The sequence below is a fragment of the Lampetra fluviatilis genome, chromosome 6, assembly GCF_964198595.1.
Source record: "Lampetra fluviatilis chromosome 6, kcLamFluv1.1, whole genome shotgun sequence".
Lineage (NCBI taxonomy): Eukaryota > Metazoa > Chordata > Hyperoartia > Petromyzontiformes > Petromyzontidae > Lampetra > Lampetra fluviatilis.
Window position 1 is genome coordinate 3,724,216 of NC_136280.1, and position 21,753 is coordinate 3,745,968.

At 50.1% G+C, this 21,753-nt stretch overlaps 1 protein-coding gene across 9 annotated transcripts in view; it reads left to right on the forward strand.

The window, feature by feature from the left end:
• Window positions 1–21,753, forward strand: part of LOC144933057 (homeobox protein cut-like 1) — a 198,265-nt gene that overhangs the window by 117,974 nt on the left and 58,538 nt on the right. For 7 of the 9 annotated variants that reach the window (XM_078857540.1, XM_078857546.1, XM_078857547.1 and 4 more), the window contains 3 exons: window positions 17,950–18,085; window positions 18,914–18,990; window positions 19,581–19,647. In XM_078857540.1, coding sequence (XP_078713666.1) covers window positions 17,950–18,085; window positions 18,914–18,990; window positions 19,581–19,647 — 280 coding nt within the window. The remainder of the gene's footprint in view (window positions 1–17,949; window positions 18,086–18,913; window positions 18,991–19,580; window positions 19,648–21,753) is intronic. The other 2 variants (XM_078857541.1, XM_078857545.1) reach the window with 1 other exon arrangement.

A 21,753-nucleotide genomic window follows, 5' to 3' on the forward strand; every position in this document is an offset into this window, starting at 1 on the left:
AATTAGCGGCGAAATCGCGCCTCATTTGTCTAATGGGGCCGGCGGAGGTTAATGATGTAACAGGCTAATTACATTACCCTCAGGAGTCTTTTACTGTGTAACCGCCCGCGTGGGGCGCCCGGCACGCTCCGCGCGGCATAATCATCATCCGCTACTCGCGAGGAAACCCTCCCTCCCTGCCTCCACCACCACCACCTCCTCCTCCTCCACCACCACCACCTCCTCCTCCACCTCCCCCAGCAGCCACAGCCTGCCCGCCACAACTCCTCTGCCGTTCAACGCGGCGGTTTTTTTTGTTCATTTCACAAGACTTTTTTTATGCCCAGAAAATGTTCGCATCATTACATTTTAGATTTTGTTAAAATTTCAACCGTATCAAAAGGCTGGCAGTGAAATAAAATAAAAAAAATCTTCCATTTCTTTTTTTCTCCCCGTTTGGTCTATCCTTCGCACTGCTATTCCCAAGTCTCCTTCCAGCCGCCAAATGTTCAGTGTTTTAAAAAAAATATATAAAAGAGTGTGGGGACTGCGTGTGCAGTGTCGATACGCGCGCGTGCGCGTCTTGCGTTGCACAATTGCCAGCGGGATATTTTTACCTTGAGGGTTTGTTGGCCAAAAAGGTTGTAATTTTTTTTCTTCCCATTTAGAAACGTTTCTCAGTTCGTAGTTTTTTTTTTACTTTCCTTCTTGGAAAGGTTTATTGCTCGCCACTTTAGTTTATTTTAGACTCCGAATATATATTTCTCGTTTGTGTTAATAACAAAAAACGATTGCTATAATAATGAATTGATACACGCTTATGTTCAATAAGAGATTAGTCAAACATCCCAAGGATAACTCTCCTCAAATCCAGGTATATATTATTATAATTACGTAAACTTGTAACAATACGCTCATTCTCGAGGAGAGATTACGACTTGGAGGCACGAAGGAGCCAAAGACGAGCATGAAGGCAGCAGCAGCAGCAGCCAGCACCAAATCCCCCCCCCCCCCTCCTTCCTCAAAGCTCTGCGGACCGCTATATATTAAGATGTTACCAGCCAATTCATGAGCATTTACCGTGTGGTAGGAAAACCAGAGCAGCCCGAGAACACCCACGCATGCAAAGGGGGGGGGGGGGGGCGGGGGGCAACCCTCTGTCCCATGCAGATAGAGCAGGTGGGAGTCCACCTTTGCTGTACTGCCTTCTAGCAAGCCAGGGTATGGCCACTTCTTGTCACCCACGGACTGGGAGGGAGTTTCACGACGCGAGTGATTCACAAACCCTCGCCTGTACAGTGCTGTACGTGTGTATGTAAAATTACTTTTGACAGGGTATGTAGGCAACTGTGCTCGTCGGAGGTGCGGGGGAAAAACAACAAACGAAACACAAAAAAGCAGTTAGAAAGAAAGGAGTTTTCAATCGAGATTTAAAAGTGCATAGCTCCAGTGGCTTTCTAATATCGGAAGGAAGAGCGTTCCAGACAGCCGCAGAAGCGCATCTGAAAGCACGCGATGCGGTGGCCATCTTTGTTTGGTGGGTAGCTAAAGGCCTCTACGAGGATGACCGGCGTTCACGTGATGGTTAACGCTCCTTCACCAGATCAGCAAGGTATCGTGGTTTATTTGTGGCGTTACAGAAGCCGCCTATCCGAGCTTTCAGTCTGGCACGTGCGCTCGTGTTGGCGCTTGAGAATGAATTTTTTTTTAATCTTGCGTTTGGAGGAAGGATCCCCGGCGGTGTGATGTGGTAGCCCAGATTGACAATGACCGACCCGTGGGGGGGGGGGGGGGCCCCCTTCCCCCAAGCACCTTCCGGGTTGACGGCGGCAGCTGGATCGGCCGCCCTGCCGATGCCCACGCTCGCCATCGAGTGTCGCGGAGACAAAGTAGAGCGTTCGGCAATTAAAGCATAATGATGCAATTAGGTGCCAACTGAACTTTGTTAGCCACTTTAAATAAACTACTCTCAATTTAGCGTCCCTTTTAAACATTTTGTACGTATGTAATCAAGTCAAAATTAGCGAGTAAATGGGGGTAATTGCCCTGAAAGCGATACGAGGCACCGCGTATGCCAATGCCGGCTGACCCAGGGCATCTGTGCGGGAGGGGGGGGGAGTGGACGCAGATTTGGGTACAGCTCGGCACGTACGTCTGCACCTGTACCCGCACGTCTGCTCGTGTACGAAGCCCAAGCCGCTTACGTTCGGCCGGATAGAGGGGGCTAAACGGGCGCGGCACGGGCTCGAGAACAGATGGGCTTGACCGTGGTACGGGATGATGCGGAGCCGATCGGACTTGCCGATGACTGATGCCAGCGGTGTTAAGATAAGAGGCTCGCGAAGGACGCTACTGGTCAGTTGGAGGCAGTCGCCCTCCAGGAGCGACGCTCGCAACGACGAGCAGAGCACCGGGCGGCTAAAACACAGCAAGTTGGCACAGTGAGAAAGAGCACATCTGCAAGTTCATCTCAGTTTAACTCCCAATAGCCGAGTTCTGTCCCGTGACCTCCTACCGAGCGGTGTTATGACACTTCGGATAAGCCTCACAGTGCACCTGGTCTGGCACAAGCACCGTGGTGACATCACCGCAAACTTAAGTGGTGAGCGAGGGTTGTTGTCGTTGTGAGCTTACGTGCAAATCCGCCCTTCAGTCGGCGCCAACCACAGTGGTGCCGCTGAGTGACGAACTGTCGCGATTCGGGGGTGGGTCAGGATCCCATCAGAAACTCTTATTCTTTTTTACCTTGTGATGATTATAAGCAGCCGCGAGTGGCTGCATATGAACCCATTAACAGTGTGTATGACTCGCAAAAAAACATCAATTCTGGAACACGTGATTCAAAATGCACGTATCGCGGGCTTTAGAAACGATTGTAAACATAATCAGAATCTTTATTGACACTGGAGGAATCTGATGAGCTCTAGAGCTCTTTTTCACAGATGTCTAGTAGGTGCATCGATGGATCGTTCATACCCCACCCCAGTGGCGGTCACACAGCAGCTCCAACGAGTCACGAGAATCCGTCCCGTCTGACGATCCCTCATGGCTGCTCCTGTGTATATATATTTAAACCCATCTTTATATTGGCGCCGTTCCACCGTTGGGAGTTCTCACTCGGCTGCGGCACAGAAACCAAGAAGCGCAGCCCCCCCCCACCCCCCGCAGAGATCAAGGCTCCTGGCAAAACCACGGGACGCGGCGGCATTTGCGGAAGGTTTAGGGCAACTGGCACATCCATGCGTGTGTGCACACGTGTGCCTGCGCATGTGGTATGGAGCTGAGTGGACCTGCCAATGACTGGTCCCAGCGGTGTTAAGATCGGCTTCTGTGGAAGAGGCTTGTGAAGGGCGCTATTGGACAGTTGAAGGCAGTCGCCCTCCAGCAACAACGAAGGGCAGAGGAGCGACGCTCACAACAACGAGCGGAGCGCCGGGCGGCTAAAACACAGCAAGTTGGCACAGTAGGGGGCACAGGTGGTGCATCGCCAAGTCATCTCAATCGACCTATGACACCTGGGTCTGCCAGCGGCCATTCGACACTTCACGTGGCCTTAAAGTGCACATATCCTGGCACAAGGGCCGTTGTGACGTCACCGCCACTTCCTGGCGAATGGAAGTAGTTGTTGTTGTTGTGCGTACGCGTGTGGTTTTGGCACAAGTCGGCGTGAGGTATCCGTACTCCGGTGACCCAAGTTTGCTTCCCATTCTCAGCCTGCATCATCATCGAGTGATATCTGAACCCCTGTCCCTGGCCATACCCCCCTTTTGCCAACGCTCACCGACCACCACGGTGAAACGTGCTGGTAAAAAACATGGTGTGTGAAGGCCTTGGACTCGGGGAGGCCTTCAGCAGTGGATCAGTAAAAGCTTTTGTAAATTATGAAAATATGTATGTTGAACTTCTTTTGCGCCGTACATAGCCAACCGCGCTATTCGGAGTTGCGGGGGAAGGACAACAAACTGAACACAATAAGCAGTTCTAAATAAATGAGTTTGTCAATCTAAATTTAAAAAGTGTATAGCTCCAGTGGCTTCCTAATAGGGGAAGGAAAGAGCGTTCCAGACGGCCGCAGAAGCGCATCTAAAAGCGCGCGATGCGGTGACCGTCTTTGTTCGATGGCCAGCCAAGAGAAAATACTCTGACTATCAACTCTGTGCAGGGCTGTCTCAGCAGCGAGAATGCCAACGGCCGTGGAGACTGGCGCAGGGGCACGTTGGCTTCACGGCGCCGAACGCCGTGGTTTTGGTTATTTTAATTTTCTTCCTTCCAAGGTCTCCCGACGACGAGGCTGTTGAGAAGTTTCGGAAAACCACTCCCCGCGCCTTAGCGGCGTTTGAAATTTCGTTTCACTCCCACCGGTATTTTAACGTCATAAAGTCTACACGTCATTATGATTGTGTACCTTACCCCCACATTAACGATGTGATTTTAATGTAGCTAGGGCTCTTGTTGTGGTTCGTGTGTGTGTTTGTGGAGTGATGGCATAGCGCACTGCACTTCGATCCCTGGCCATCCAGAGTTCGATTCTCGACCGCAGCTAACGTCATTGGACCCAACGCTGGGCCTTCTCTAGGCTTAAATGGGTAGCTGGTGCGGTGTGCATGCATTGGGAGAGCACTGGGAAGACAAAGGCGATTGGCTCTGGTCAAATTGCAAGAATGGAGGACGGCGCTCCCACACACCGCACCCGATTTCTATCCATCCAGTCAAAGAGCGGATGGATCGCAACCATCAATGTCACAGCACCATCCAATAGGCCGTTCAAGGGTCTCTTGGGGTCGTCCGATCTGCCGAGACACCGGCCTAACCGCGCAGGAGGACGGCCTCGTACAACGCTCCGGATGGCGCAACGAGGGCCTCCGTCGTCTGCACGTTTCTGATCATCATGATGATGGTTCTGGCCACATTGCTCCTGCTGTGCAAGCCTTAATAGGCGCTCCCGAACAGTACTTGCACCAACAGTCTGTGAGGTTACATGGAGGATGTTTTGCTTTGTGTGCACACCTGCACCACGTGCACGCACACGCCCGTCTGGATGTGTGCACGTGCATCTGTATGTGTGCGCACGTGCGCCTGTGTGTGTGCGCGCACGCGCGTTCGTGCGTGCGCCTCCCGCACCGGTGCCACGTGCGTGGAGAAGAACGGTGAGAATTAGTGCTCGGCCCGAAAAAATCCCTCCGAGATTTGGAGCGATGTATTTTCGTCACGGCGAGGATCGTTAAGGAAATTAGGCAGTGACATGAACGGGAATAAATCCACCCAGGCGAGGTTTTCATTTGCGAGGACTCGAGCGGTAAAGTTTGCGAGAGCCATATTTGCGCCTTAGTCTGTTACAGATGCTGGCCACGGTGGGCTGGAGCCAAAAATCTATTTTTGAAAGTTCAGACACCATTGTCGTCTCCGTGCTCGAGACAGCGTTTGCGCGGGCGGTCCCGTCTTTCGTTGGTTCTGAGCCCGGGGTGGAAATTCCACATTCCTATGGCAGGGCCACGAGTGTTCTTTCGACACCTGTTATTCGGCCAAGTGGCTTAGGGGGTAGAAGCGAGCGGCTCGTAATCGGAAGGTTGCGCAGAGTTCAAATCCTGGAAGTGGGTTGACTCGGTTCATCATCCCTCATAGGTCGATAAAATGAAGAAACACTTTGCGGGGAAGTCAACTCGCTCCCGCCATATCAATGTGGGATTTACACGAATGGCTAAGGGCTATAAACAGGAGATTAACACGGCCTCCGTGTTAGCTTGACTTTTTTTCTTCGCCGCCAACGCCAGATGTTGCTCATTTACCCACCGATATTGGACAATGATGACGATTGACAACGATAGTGATGATGGTATGTCAACTCTGCCCCGGATCTCAAACAATAAATGATCAACACTGTTGACAAATACGCTGAAATATAAATTATAAAAAAAACCAAGCAAGTGTTAATTACTGGTCGTTTTTACCGGTCAAAGTTGTATTTGGTGACCATTGTCAGAGAGACTGAGCGGGACACGTGGAGTAATAACGGATGCGTGAATGAGTTTTCCCGGGCATGGAGATGACTGTAGCATTGCTGCTGCAAAGGCCTCTGCCTGGATTATTGACCACTTTAAAACTATTACTGCACAACCAACACACAAACAAACGATTGGGGCCACTGCAGCTTAGCAAAGGCAGCAGCTTTCAGACATTTGAAGCTGGCCTCCCTCCGCTTCCTCTATCCCTGTTTGAGCTCCCACCCCCATCCCACCACCGTCTTTTTAACTAAAAGCATTTTTATCACTTAAGCTCACGTTTTACGTGTGCGTGCGTGGTGGCGGTGGTGACCATTTGTAAACTACGGGGGGGGGGGGGGTTCGCGGAAAAGAGTGTTGCCACTCACCAAAGCCCCGCGAAGGAAACCCCTTCCCAACTTCCTTCCCTTCCTTTCTTACGGACGACTGCGCTGTGAGTGTTTTTATTATTATTATCGATTATTCCTCCTCTTCTGCTGCCCTTTTCCCGAGCTTTGCCTTTCAGCTTCATGGCTATCGTTCCCGTCCGTCTGCGTTCGGGCGTCGTGGAGAGCACACAGCCCGCGGTGGCTGTAGGCGGTGGCGGTGTTTCGGGTAGAGGTGTGACACCTGTTGTGGTGTGACACACAAGTAACGTGTCTGGTTAATGCACTACTTGATTCCTGGAAAAAGGTATCTATTTGCTGTTTGAACATCTTAACTCATCCTGTTTTATTGCCAGAGAGGGTAAAATCTATTCTTACTTTTTCATACTTTGATACCGGCAAAATGGTCCCATTTTGTAGCTGCTCACCCCGAGCTATGAATGCTCTGATACGTGTGGAATTGTCTTTGTGCCGTTCGCCTTTTGGCGGTGTTCTCTGGTCTGACACTGGTGGTGAGACTAGGCCCTAAAGAAGGCTGTCTCTGGTGTAGGCCAATCAGTTGCAAAGACAATGCAAATATTATCAGAGCATGTTTGATTGAATGTTCGCCACAAGTACCGTGTGTGGTTGCAAAAGGTTTCTACTCGGTGTCGGAACAGCTTAACACCTCTTGCTTTATTTCCAGAAAGGGTAAAACCAATTCTTATATTTCATACTTTGATGCTGGCAAAAAGGTCCCATGACATAGCTGACCCACCCCTCCCTCCCTGGCTTCTGACCCCACCCCTCCCCACCGTCCCCGTCGTGCGTTTGTTGGACTCTATTTCGATCAATCTTCACTCGGGAGCCATCCAAACAGCAGCAGCTGCAGCCAGAAGAACAAAAAAAGAAAGTTCGTGAATATATAAACTAAGTTACACATTAGCGAGAGAGGGTGAAGGGGGAGAAATTGCAACTTATTATCGGAGCAATAGAATGTGCTATTTATTTATAAACATTCCTTTGTTAATTATTTACAAACATTTTGGGAACTGGGTCTATAGCGATCCACCCCTCCGGGTTTACCTCCTCGCCACACCACGTGTTGTACGTGTGGCCAGATCGGTGGCGCTGCGGTTAGCATGCCGCAACTACCAAACCTACAGGGCCCTTGATTTCAAATCCCGGGCCACGGCTAACACATCAGTGGTGGCCGTTACCTGCAGCACCCCTTCTTTACCTACCGTGATAATGAAGTATGGGCAAAACAAATTAATTCCCCGTGACTGACACGGCGTGGTGGAGCCCTTCGTCCAGCAGTGGATCAGACTCGGAATGTTTAACACGATGGCTTTCGCGAGGTGTTTTGGGTTAACTCTAACCCAAGAAACCTCTTATGGCAGGCTCAGAATCTTTATCTTAAGACTGCAGGAACCCGATGAGCTATTGAGCTCTCTTTTTCACAGGTGTCCAGTAGGGACGGGTCAGCAACTGGACACCCCGGGACACCTGTGAAAAAGAGCTTCGTAGCTTTTCGGATTTCTCCAGGATAAATAAATATTCGTTTATCAATCCACTTGTCCTGGTGAGGGTCGGGACGGCAGCATATTGAGCAGGGCGACATACTCTCACCCTTCCTGGGGAATTCCCAGGCGTTCCCAGGTCAGCCGAACGACATAGTCCCCCCCAGCGTGTTCTGGGCCAGCCCCGGGGTCTTCGCCCAGTGGGACGTGCTGCCCGAGTTCCAGGGGGAGTCTACTGGAGGGCATCCTTACCAGGTGACAAAACCACCTCATCTGGCTCCTCTTGATCCGGAGGAGCGGCAGCTCGACTCTGAGGGTCTCCCGGATTACCGAGCTCCTCACCCGATCACGGAGAGTGAGCCCGGCAACCCTGCGGAGAAAAACCTAATTCGGCCCCTTTATACCCACGATCTCATCCTTTCTGTCATTACCCAAAGCTCATGACCATAGGGGAGGGTGAGGACGTAGGTTGACCTGTAAACTGAGAGCTTTGTTCGTGAACTCAGCTCCCGATTCACTACCACGGAAAGGTACAGCGCCCGCCATCGCGGCGAACGCTGCACCGATCCGCCGGCCGATCTCCTGCTCCCACTTACCATCCTTCGCGAAAGAGAGCCGCCGAGGTACTTACACTCCTCCTGTGGACCCAACGATCGGCAGGGCGAAGCGTGAGGGAGCGGGTGCGATGCCAGTATGGCAGGGAGAGAGAGGGATGGCCTCGGAAAGACTGGACCTTGGCAATGGATTGACAAAGATTGTGATTCTGAATTTAGAATTTTGAAAAAACGCCGTAATTTTTTAAAATTGTTATTAAATCCATTGCAGGTGGGTAATATGAATCAGTATTAAATTGACTCAAATTGACGCAGGAGTCAATACGCGCATTAAATAATCGAATTTAATCATTACACGTTTAATGGATACTCATCGAGAAGGATATTTCTTCAGACGGAGGAACAGTTATTATTAATAATCGTAAAAAAAACGCAATTTAACGCGCATAATTAAAAACCACTGAAATTAATTATATCGGTAGCACGAGAGATAAACAACGAAAACAACAAAAACATTTGGCAATTAAAATCATTTTAAAGTAATATCACTCGAAAGAATAATCACATTGTTACGCACAACCAAGATTCAGCAGTAATGCGGTTTAGCAAACAGGAATGAATGTGACGGGGGGGGTGGAGATGCGATTTAATTATTAACAAAAATTTGCGTCACGAACGTCTCCTGCAGTTATTTACTATCCCACCAAAACAAACTCGCTCAACCCTAGCATTAAACCCGGACAAAAACAAACCTACTACGACTACTCCAACAATAATAAACACCGCATTAAGCCAGGGGCTTTTCACGGCGTGGCTTTTGCAGAATCTCCGTGGCATCATGAGAATCATTCATTCATACCGGAGGAATCCGATAAACTATAAAGCTCTTCACCCCCCCCCCTCCTCCACCAAATACCGTCGTAGTCTTAATAAGTACGTCATTGTGCCGAGAGGCGAGCAGTAATTTGCTTTACTTAACCCACACACACACACGAATTTGATGGACTAAGTAAGAGTGGTCACCAAAATATTTACATTTCAAATATTTCATTCATCTCGCCAGGTGGTTAGGGGGGTGGTCCGTGCCTTCACTCACGTTGACGACCATCCCTGTAAGGTGATGCCGTCTCCACCACCACCAACACCACCAAAAGCAAAGATCCCCCGCGTAGCCTTTAGCAGACTGTTGGGGCAAGTGCTGTTAGCCAGTAGCCCCTAATGAACCCTCAGCAGGCCGGCACTGTGGCACACGAGGGGGGGGGGGGCAGAGTCACCCACGCCCGGGCCGCCTTTGTCTCCCCAGTGGCGATGTTGTTTACACACCGCACCGGCTACTCATTTGAGGCCGAGTCGACCTAGGGGAGGCCCGGCACCGGTTCAGATATCAGTGGAACAAAAACATATTTTTTTTGTTCCTGGGTAGTAAGTGTTATTTTCTAATTGCTTATGCCTCAAAAGTACAGAAATGGCTTTTATTCCCCACAAACTTTGCTTTTGTGACCAGGACCAGTGATTTAAAAATGTACTTATTGTCTCGATTTAAAGCTTTCGTGACTGCAGGGATTCATCTTCTTGGTTCTTTCGGTAAAGTCACGTAGAAGGGAAATAATAAAGTAATAAAAATAAAACATAATAAAATAATTCTCACTGTTTTTTTATTTTTTTATTTCCCTTCTACGTGATTTTACCGAAAGAACCAAGAAGATTACTTATTGTCAATGAGAAACGTGGTGTGCATTTGTATCATTCCTTCACATAAAGTCCTGGTCACAAAAGCAAAGTTTGTGGGGAATTATAGCCATTTTCTATACTTTTGAGAAAATAGAAAATGACACTTACTACCCAGGAACAAAAATCGTGTTACACTGTGTGTATATTCGTCACCGGGTCCGAAGCGCAGCACGCTAACCGCTGCGCCACCGCTCCCCACCACCTCTCTTAAAACCGCATTCATTAAGCGACTCTTAATTACAGTTAAGAGGGGAAACAGCGCCTAATTGTTTGGAAATGTAAAATATGGTTGCCCCGTTCTAGTCTCGGCGCGCGTGACGGTAATACGTTGCAGCAAGCCGTTGATTATAATTTTCTGTGGGTAACAGCGCAGATATCGGGAGATTCTTTCACGTATTAAGGGAAGATTTTTTTTAACTAAGACAAGTTTTTTTTATTGTACCAGGTAAGGCCCACTGAGCTATACTGTATAGTTCTTTTTTTCAGAAGCGACTGGACTATCGCAAATGATAGCTCAGCAAAAGTGACTTATCGTCATCATTTGGACATTAATGACAGCAGCCAAATAACTCTTAAACACGTAGGACGATGTTGATTTTAAATGTGGGAGGCAAAAACCGGGAGGACACGGAGAAAAATCCACACGACCACGAAAGAGAGAGACACCGCAAACTCCAAATATACAGCAGCAGGCATTGTCTGGCTCGGGATTGAACCACAACCTCCTGCATACCGGGTGAGGTAGTTAACGTCTCCTAGCCACCGTGATAATGATGGTGATGGTGAGAGAGAGACACGCAAACTCCAAATATACAGCAGCAGGCATTGTCAGGGTCGGGGTCGAACCACAACCTCCTTCATACAGGGCGAGATAGTTAACATCTCCTAGCCACCGTGATAATGATGGTGGTGAGAGAGACACTCAAACTCCAAATATACAGCAGAAGGCATTGTCAGGCTCGGGATCGAACCACAACCTCCTGCATACAGGGCGAGGTAGTTAACATCTCCTAGCCACCGTGATAATGATGGTGATGGTGAGAGAGACGCGCAAACTCCAAATATACAGCAGCAGGCATTGTCAGGCTCGGGATCGAACCCACGAGCCTCCTTGCATACCAGGGCGAGGTTTATCCAGGATGTTTCTGTTGTGCGTCGTCGCTTTAAGATGTTCTCTGTTCATATTTTGTTTGTTGCGGTTGCACCCAACTCAAGAACCGCATGGCTGACGGGGATATCTCCACATATATAAAAGGCAAAGTTGTGATTATCTGTCTGTTCAAAATGTTTAGCGTACTTCCCGACATGCAACAAACTTGAAATGTGCCATGTGGGTACTTTCCAGACTGTACACCATGCAAAAATTATAAAAATACACTTTTATTTTTTTTTGGGGGGGGGGGGGAGCTCAATAATGCATTTAATTTTTGCACGCCAAGTGAACTGTGACGTCACATATGTCATGTGACCCGCGCACGTGGAAGCGTCACGCATTGTAGTGAAGCGGTTAGCGCGCCGCGCTACGAACCCGGCGACCCGAGTTCGATTCCCGCTCACGGCCACCACCGGTGACGATTATGTGAACCGGTCCTGGGCCTCCCCTAGGTCGACTCAGCCTCAAAAAGAGTAACTGGGGTGGTGTGTGAACATCAATTCTAGATTTGAAGCTTTCGTGACTGCAAGGATTCATACTCTTAAGGTTTCTTCGGTAAAGTCACGTGGGGAAAAAATAATAATAAAAGAAAATAACTAAATTATTTAGTTATTCTTAAAATAACTTTACCATTTTTTTTATTTTAATTTATTTTATTATTCTTATTTTTTATTACCTACGTGACTTTACCGAAAAACCTCATCAAGTTGGAGGGAGAAGCGCCTCTAGAAACTTCCACCACGGCACAGTTACAAAGTGGCGTGGTTCTTTACAGTCGAACGATTCGATTCTTGGTTGCGATTTCTCCAATCGATTAGTGGAGGAATCGATTAGTGCAGAAATCGAGCGGTGAACGCCTCGAGCGGCTGGCTGGCTGGCAAAGGGGGTTCGATGCTTCGAATCGTTGCGATTTTTACAATCGACTTAGTGGAGAAATCGATTTACTGGAGAAATCGATCGGTTAGCGGTTGGCCGCAAAGGGGGTTCGACGCTTCGAATCGTTGACATTTCTCCAATCGATTAGTGAAGAAAATCGATTTACTGGCGAAATCGATCGGTTAGCGGTTGGCCGCAACGGGGGTTCGACGCTTCGAATCGTCGTTGCGATTTCTCGAATCGATTAGTGGAGGAATCGATTAGTGGATAAATCGATCGGTTCGCGCCTTACGCGGCTGGCTGCGAAGGAGGTTCGACGCGAAACAACCCCCCCCTCTCCAAGGATCGCTTTGCAACGTACGAATCGTACAAAACGTGCATTTGTTTGTGTGTTTGTCTTTAAATGCAGTAACTGCGCGCGCCGTTATTCGATGCTTGTGCCGATCGTCGTTGAGAGTGGAGCTGATCGAAATTAATCGATCAAAAATAATCGATCAAAATCATCCTCGCGTTGTATCGCACGCACGCAGACACCGCCACCACCACCATCGACCAAACACGAAAGAGATCGTGTAGATCATCACATTGTGTAACACGATTAATGTTCCTGGGTATAGTAAGTGGTAGTTTCTATTTGTTTATGCCTCAAAAGTAAAGGAAACGGCAATTATTACACACACAAACTTTGCTTTTGTGACCAGGACTGTATGTGAAGGGAATGTTGACACATGCACACCACGTTTTGTCATTGAAAATAGGTAAATTACAAAATGTCACTGTCCTGGTCACAAAAGCAAAGATTGTTAGGAATAATAGCCATTTTATGTACTTTTGAGGCATGAGCAATTAGAAATAACACTTTCTACCCAGGAACGAAACAAATATGTTTGTATAATTAGATTTACAGAAGGCCGGCACGGCGCACGAGGGGGTGGGGTGGCCAGCACCACGCCCGGCCGCCTTTGTCTCCCCAGAACCAATGTTCGTACGAGCACACGCACGGTGACACCACGTGGTTACCCATGTGAGGCTTTGTATAGACCTTGATGAAGGCCCCTTACAGGTTCGGACACAACTGATGCTGTTATAATTGGTGACGGGGGTATCGCACCCTCCGATTCGCACGGTTGGCTACGTACGGTGCGAAAGAAGATCAACCTACGTATGCGTACGTGCAAGCACGTAAAGGATAATGCTGCCGTGGCAGCTGTGCTCTTAGCGAGCACCAGGGCTTGGCTGATGAGGCTTACAGACTGAATGGGGGGCCCACGTCCCCAGCACCCGCTCCCGACCCAGTTTTTCGTCGCGTCAACGTGGCACGCTGGGTTTTATTTTGGCCGTCTTAGGACGAGACCACCGCAAGGGCATATAGCCAGATTCCCCGCGATTCGAATTTTGACTTTCCCTGGCTGCCAAATTGAACCCTGGTCACCCCGTTGAATCCTGGTCACCCCGGGTTTGACTTTCCCTGGCCGCCAAATTGAACCCTGGTCACCCCGATGAACCCTGGTCGCCCCGGGTTCCAGGGAAACCCCCGGCTATTTTTGCGGACCGTTCACGTGAACCCTGAAACCCACGCGCGGGGACGGGCACGGGCGGCCAGGGGCAGACGATCGGAGGAGCAGAGAGGCACTCGAAGGCACAAAGACAAATAACCCCAACAATATGGGTTTCCGAGCAGTACGTATTAAAAAGACAAAGATCCCCCGTATAGCCTTAACAGACTGTTGGGGGCAAGTGCTGTTAGCGAGTAGCACCCATAAAGGTCGGGTCGGCAAGGCACACGAGGGGGTGGGTGGTCAGCACCATGCATGGCCACCTTTGTCTCCCCGGTGACGATGTTTATGCAAAGCACCAGGTACTCATTGGAGGCTGAGTCGCCACTGGTGTTGGCTGTGAGCAGGAATCGAACTCGGGTCCCCAGGTTCGTAGCTCAACGCACTAAACGCCGCAACTACCGCTCCCGTCAATCGCACGCAGACACACATTCATGAAGCAAAAGCTTTCCTGGATGTGTGAAGAAGATCACTGGAGCGAGAATTAGTCACCGCCAGAGTTGGACTCGCAAGGTCACAGTGACCGTGACGGTAATGGTTATTAGGCAGTGGCCATGACGATGACTCGGGACATTTGCGGTGCGACGATGGTTATGAAGGTAATGGCGATCGCGATTGCTACGACGAGCGTTGTGGTGGTGGTGGTGGCGGCGGTGGTCATTAAGATTATGTCCTCGAGCTTATCCCGTCCCCACTCATCCCACCCCCCCCCCCATCTGCAAAACCACGGGAGAGCTGCGGGCCGGTGTGCAGCAGAGCAAGACGCGGAGAGTAGACAAACTATCGCTAATAATAAAGTTATTTTTGTGAGGCAGCCCGTCCTGATGAGGTCCACGGGGACGTCTTGCATGGAGCCTCCCTGGGGCCCACCTTGAAAACACCCACTCCTCAGGGGCGCCGAAATGAGCGGTGTCTCGAGACAAATGTCGGGTCGGAACCGCTCTCTCTATCTCGCTCCTCCGGGGGGGGTGGGGGGCTAGTAGGGAGCAAGGCTATCTCCTAGGCTAAGTGGGATGGCGCCCAGGGCCTCGTTCTAAAAGTATTGTCGTCGCTTTCCCTGTAATTTGTCCATCCGCTTGCTGGGCGCGTGGGACCCGGCAAAATTATCTCATTGTGGGGCCCCCCGTCATGCTGACTAAGTTGGTCCGCTCATAATTTGAGCCGTGTGAAGCTCGTCAGGCATGGGTGGTGTAGGATCGCGCGCAGTGGGTAAATACTGGACAAGCAAGAAGTCTGTGGCACCGCGTAAAATAGATTTTATTTTGGTCTCATCGCCCTGTGGGCTCTCTCTCTCTCTCGACTAGTGCTTTGCAGCAGTCGTTTATTTTTCACGACGGCAAAATGCTGGTGCTAGCTTCGACGCTGCTGGGTCTCGTCGGCAAGACGTTGCACGCAAGGAGCACGAAACTTCCGCGACGGGGGACGTTGAACCCCCGTAGTAAGTAGAAATTCGTTTTCTCCTTCGTTCGTGATTAATCTCGCTATTGTGTGGCCCAAGGAATGGCGATGCTGTTGTTGATTATTAAAGTGACGACCAGGATAGGAATAGGGGAAATAAGAACTGAATTGTTCAACACACACCGGTGTACAACCCCGCTCAAGTGCCAGATTATCACAGGTAGATGACCAACACATTTGCGAATAGCGTGCCCACTTTACGTTCGGTAATGATTATTGTAATTTTGTCGTTGTTGTGCTCAACACGGGGCGAGCCAGATGACAGCAGCTTCGGGATTCTTAGCGGTTTGTATTCATTCATGCCCGATGCTGCTCTAGATCCAGTACATCAAGAGCAGCACAACCACCAACAAAGCGCTCAGTGAGTAAATAAATACGTACATTAATGAATAACCGGAGGCTGTCCTCACCCGCTCTTGCACCTCGCTGGACCCAAACGCCCGCACTCGGGGGGGGGGGGGGTCACAGGTTCACGCGTTTCCCCGCCGCGCCGATGGAATTTTCATTCCCCTCGTTCACGCCCGCTCCTGTTGCTTGTTGCCATGCCTGCTTTTTTGTTGTTTTTGTGTTTTTAACCCTGAATGCTTTTTTGTTTGGATTTTATTTTGCTCGCTCTCCTTTTTGTGTGTGTGTGTCCCCCCCCCCGTCTTCATCCTCGTGTGACTCATCTTTGTGTGCATGTGCGTACGTTGAACTTATTTCGCACCGTACGTAGCCAACCGTGCTAATCGGAGGTGCCGCCGAGCGGCCGGAACCGCGCGATGCGACGATTTGTCCGGCGCGGCGCTCCTTTCCGCGTCGGTCACCGACACGCTCCGCGCGGTCGTTGCGCATCATCGGGACGTGTTGGTGACCAACTATGGAAACCGGGTTTAACACGAGGTCTAAAACACATTTTTTTGTCTTCATTATTTGTTTACGCTTGGCATCTTTGGCCGTCCGTGGTGGGGGTCCGTCTTGTGACCGTACGCAGTGGGCGTACGTGTCATGTATGTGTGTATGTTGAACATCTTTCGCACTGTACGTAGCCAACAGCGCTAATCGAGGTGCGGGGGAAGGACAACAAACTAAACACAAAAAGCAATTCTAGAACCGCATACCTGAGTGTGTGTTCTTGGTTTAATTCCGCGCTTATTTTCGCCTAACCTCAACCGCTCAGGGTGTAGGTAGAGTTTATTTACCGCAGCAGGAATGCGATGGCACAGACGTTATAGAGCACACAGACCTTCACTACAATCATGGTTAAATAGGTCGCGATACAAACAGCGAGTATCGGTACGTGCCTTAAAAATGGAACTGATCCCGAGACGTATTTGAGTTTTCATCAGGTGGCACGTTTCTGTTCGAGTAACAGTCGCAGTATATGGGCCCCTTGTCTGTGTGTACAGCACTCCGGAATAATTCTGTAAACAGAGTTATTTTTTATACCCCCTCCCCCCCATCTTACTTTCTCTGTACGCCGTCGAGAAGATGTGGTTTCACTGGATTTCGACGTGAGCCCAGGTTCGAATTGAAATGCGTTTTTGGTTCGTGAAACTGTGCTCGATTGCACAATCCGGATCTAATTCTTGGCCTATGCCACAACGACGAGTTGAAGCAGCCCGGGACCCTCACCTGGGTTTAACTCGGGCGAGGTCTCTCTGGGACTGCGCTTTGTTCAATTCCCGAGCAATGAATGTGGCCCCACCTCCCCACGACCTTAATAGGCGCTCGGCCCAGTAGCAGCCTACCCAGGCTAGAAATGTGACCGGTTTGCCGCGGGGTTAGCCTGGGGCGGCACGGGCTGCCAGCGGTGTTATGTAATTAAGCAGATTGAACGCCGTTGTTTATAACCAGGTAAAGATCAGAATGATGGCATAAAGAGCGAGACAGCAGCTTGAAAGCGTTGCTGCAAAGCCGAACTTAATAATCAAGAGCAACGTTTTGAGTGTGCCGAAGGGAAAAGAAACACGTTTTAATCGGTGTATATCTCGATTTGAAGCTATCGTGACTGCAAGAATCCATCCTCTTTGGTTCTTGGGGTAAAGTCACGTAGATAGAAAATGAATAGATCACGACGTTTCGATCGCAACACAAGCGACCGTCTTCAGGTGAGAGAGAGAGAGAAAGCTACTGAAACTCAAGGTCTTGTGTAGGCCTGAGATGCGTGCAGCCTCAGGGTAAGAGGACGGGGCTAGAGATGGTCTCCCTGAGGCTGTGGAAGTGGCCATTGTGTATATGTTTGCCTGCTATGACATATGGATAAGAAACACGGACGCTGACGAAGAATATGAAATGGAAGCTTAAGGGTGCACAAATAAGCAGAGAGAGGCTGAGACAGGAAGAGGGGTGCGTTACGCAACTGCTCCGGAGCTCGGAGGCTGACGGGCGTATCACGAGCGCTGCAGTCGATGAATCGACGCGTCGATGCTTGAGCCCGTTAAATCCTGATGTTGTTCGCGTAGGAGTGCTCACTCACGCGTTGAAGACCACAACCCCGCTGTGTGTATGTGCGTGCGTGTGCGCATGCGTCTGTACGCGTGGGCGCGCGTGTGTCAGTACGTGTCTGTGTGTGTACGTGCATGCACGTGTGTGTAAATGCAGGTGTGTGTGTCTGTATGTATGTGTCTGTACGTGCGCGCGTGTGTTTGTACGTATGCGCAGACGTGTCTGTATGTATGTTGAACGCCTTTTGCACCGTACGTCGCCACCCGTGCTAATCGGAGGACAGAAAACTAAACTACGTGTGTCTGTACGCGTGTGCGCGTGTCTTTGTGTCGCCGCGTGCCGCCACAAGCAGACCCCGCGGTGCAGCTGGAGCGCCTGGAGGAGACGCTGGAGCGGCTGCAAGACGTGGAGGCCGAGAGCCAAGTCCTGCGCGACGCCCTGGAGAGGGAGGCCGACCACCAGCGGCAGGATGAGCACAGCGAACGGTGCGGGGGGGGGGAGGGTTGGAGTAGAAGGTAGAGGGGTAGAGGATGAGGTAATGGTGGAAGGGTAAGGAAGGAGAGAAGAAGAGGATTGGAGGAATCGACGATGATGATGATGGGAGGGAGGGGAAGGTGATGGAGAGGCCACACCGAGCAGCACGGCTCTTAATTCCGAGCGAGAACGAATCTGCCACGTACATCATGCGCACGAAGCAGGTGGATTGGTTTACACACTTCCCTCCTACCCGGCGACCTCGGTTCACTTCCCTGTCATTGACCTGGGCCGAACCTCGGGTCAAATTGGCTATAGATCAGTACCTTGTGACCATGTGTAAACATCAGTACTGGGAAGACAAAGGTGGCCGGGTATGCTGTTGGCCACCCACCCCTTTCATAGGTGTTCGCTAACAGCAATTGTTGCAACGGTCTGTTAAAGGCTATACAGGGGATCTGTCTTTTTGTATGCACTTTTGAGAGTGGTGATGCGGTAGTTAGCATACCGCATGATGAATCTTGCTTCCCGAGTTCGATTCCCAACCAGGGCTAGCAGCGTTATCAGAAACGGTTCTGGGCTGCCCTTGAATCGTCTGAAGTGTTCCTTTTGTTGATTTTGTAGATCTGGAGAAGTATAGTTTTGTGGACGCTTGCAAGACTTCTTCGTGTTTTTTTTTTTTACACGCAAATTTTTTCTTTCACGGCGGACGGAACCGATTTATTGATGGACGCCGAATCGTCGCAGGGGAGGCTCGTTTCATTATTCTCTCTTCGCTCTTGGCGCCCACGTCAGTTTTCATAACCTCCTCGATGTTTCCGTTTTTGATTTTCGCGCAGAAAACTGCGAGACTCTCAGGTTGAGCTTTCGGCCAAGGTGGCAGACGCGGAACGCCGGGTTCAGGACCTCCACGCAGGTGAGCGTCGGAAACTAAACTATTTTATTTTTACCAGGTAAGGCCCGCTGAGCTCTTAGTTATTTTTCAGAAGCAACCTGACCACAAAGGATAGCTCAACAAAGTGGCATATCACGTGGAAATGTATAGCAACCGTAGGCCTGGCCCAGTCCTCCCATCATGCCTTGCATTCCGCATGACCTCACCGTCCCACGTGTAGAATCCGCACAGCCTTTTTTAAGTCCATCAAGATAAAAAATTATGGCCACGCTATTTTTAGGCAGCAGTAGTATGATGAGACAGCTTTTTACCAGTATCATCCTTATTAGGAATCATCACCATAGCGGAGCCATTGCTCCCCGCTGCTGCTACCCCTGTGCCTTTGTTTGCAACCTGCACGCACTTTTTATGTTTCTGCCAAGTGTCGCTTCTCTTGCAAAATGGATTTCTATTTGGCTCGGCGAGCTCTAACCTAATTAAAATAAATGATGATGATTGCCTTCATCGCCTTTCATCATCATTTTTAGCTGTAAGAGCCCATCATAGTGTGCAATACCGCCACATGTTTTTGACGTGTGCTTTGTTGGTTTGCGTTCGATGGCTCGGCACAGCCGTGGAGAGGACACGGGACGAGGTGGCGGCACTGAAGAGCAAGCGCTTGGATCGTGTCGCCGTCAAGTGAGTAATGCACGGCAACGCGACCGTGACGACGCACGGTAACGTTACAGTGACAACGCACAGTAACGTAGAAAGAAAAATAGGTATGGTGTTGACTGTTATGTTAGCCGACTATCTGTGTTGTTGTATTGCATTATATTTCTAAGTTTACTAGGTTTGTTTTCTCTTTCATTTGTACCTGATGATGATTGTTTGTGTTGCAATCGAAACGTCGTATGCTATTATTTAATTTATATTTTTTTAAGTGACTTTACCGAAAGAACCAAAGAGTAATTCCTGCAGTCACGAAAGCTCCACATCATGGATAACATTACCAATATTGTGGATAATACTGGTCGCGAAAGCCTACGCGTCAAACTGCAATGACAACAGAAATACGACGCGCGGGAACACAGGCGTAGAGCAACACGACGATGGGTAGACGCAACTCTTGGAGCGATGACAACGCTTAGACAATAACGAGTAGGATATAATAATGTATACGGTAACAATAATAACGATGATGACATAGTTAATTGCCGTAATGGTAATTATAATAGTTATTACTGGAATAATAGACGGCGATATTAATGGTGATGATGGTAACAGTGTGATAAGAGTATTAGCCACAATAATAACAGTACATTAATAGTAATGGCATTATTATTCCGCTGTCATTTTTCTAATTATTGATCATTAAGGCGATGAAAACTAATGATAGCAGCCACAGCAGCAGCAAAGATGATGAACACAATACTGCAATGAATGTATGATTAATCGCTGAAGATCATTAATTTATAGCATAAAACTTGCTCGTTTAATAATAATAATAATGCTACAGTTCTGTACGGGACTATAGAATGAATAAGCCTGAATACAGGACTGTATACGTTGCCGTAAATTGCACATTGGCACCCGTGGCAATGTGCAATTTATGCTACAAATTTCAAGGCGTTCCATGCCGCATTTTTCCCAGGTATGTGTACGGTCGAAGTGACAAACTTGCCGCACAACCGGGCGGACAGATAGACAGGTAGACAGGCGGACGGACTTCCGTACGGATTGACGGGCGGGCGGGTGGGCGGCGAGCGTTGTGGGTTAATACGACGCCGGCGCCGCCACCGCGGCCGCCAGCAGCGCTTCTAGAATCGTGTCGTAAAGGGCTCGGGCGCCCGTTGCTCTTTGTTTTTTTTTTGCAGGCGTCAGGTAAGAAAATAAAATATCATCGCTCATGCGACACCGCAGCCACTGGGGAACCCGCGTCCCGGCTGCTGCACTGCGTTTGGGTTGGTTGCAGGCCGTTGTTGTGGTTTTTTTGTTGTGTTTTTTCGGGCCCCCACCCACCCACCCACACCCATCCCCGCACACAGGCGGGCTCCGTAAATGAGTGGCAGGGCAGACCTCGCCATCGTAATGCATTTCTTCAAGACGCCGTTTTGTTTAGTAACTGTTATTTTCGCTTGCGTGGCCTCTGCTTAATGGTGGCCTGCGCCTAAAGCCTCGAGGCCCCCCTCTGCTCGCTGAAGCGCACTGCGCGCTCGCTCGCTCTCGTGCCTATCTCTCCGCGATGTTGATGACATCTGGGGAGAGGGGGGGGTGTGGGTTGTTGCGGAGGTGGGGGGACAATGGGAAGAGGAGAAGGAGGAGAGGAGCGAGGAGGGGAGGTGGGGGTGCAGATGTGCGCATCGTGGGGTGGGATGCTTAGATGGTGGGCAGGAATGGCGTTGCCCGTACACCGCTAAAATTTCTCCGCTCCTGCCGCCCCGCTTCACCCCCCCCTGGCTCCGCCGCGTGAAATTTGAAACGATCTCAAAAATCTCGGCGCACACCTGCATGGCCCACGGCCACCCTGACAGCGACAAGCATGTGTCGCGGATTATGGGCCGGAACGAACCGTTTCGTTCCGGGTGTCCGGGGGGGAACCGGTGGAGTAGATGAAGGTAGCCGGGGGGGGGGGGGGGGGGGGGGCGCGCGGGGGATCATGAAGTTGTTGGTGGGGACGTATTAGTGCGGCCACGTTAAGTTAGGTCGCGTCGTTGGTCGTCGCGCTGGCTGGGAGATGCCCCCCCTCCTCACCACCGCCCACCGACGAGCGACGCTGCCTCGGCAAATCGGCCGTTCAAATCT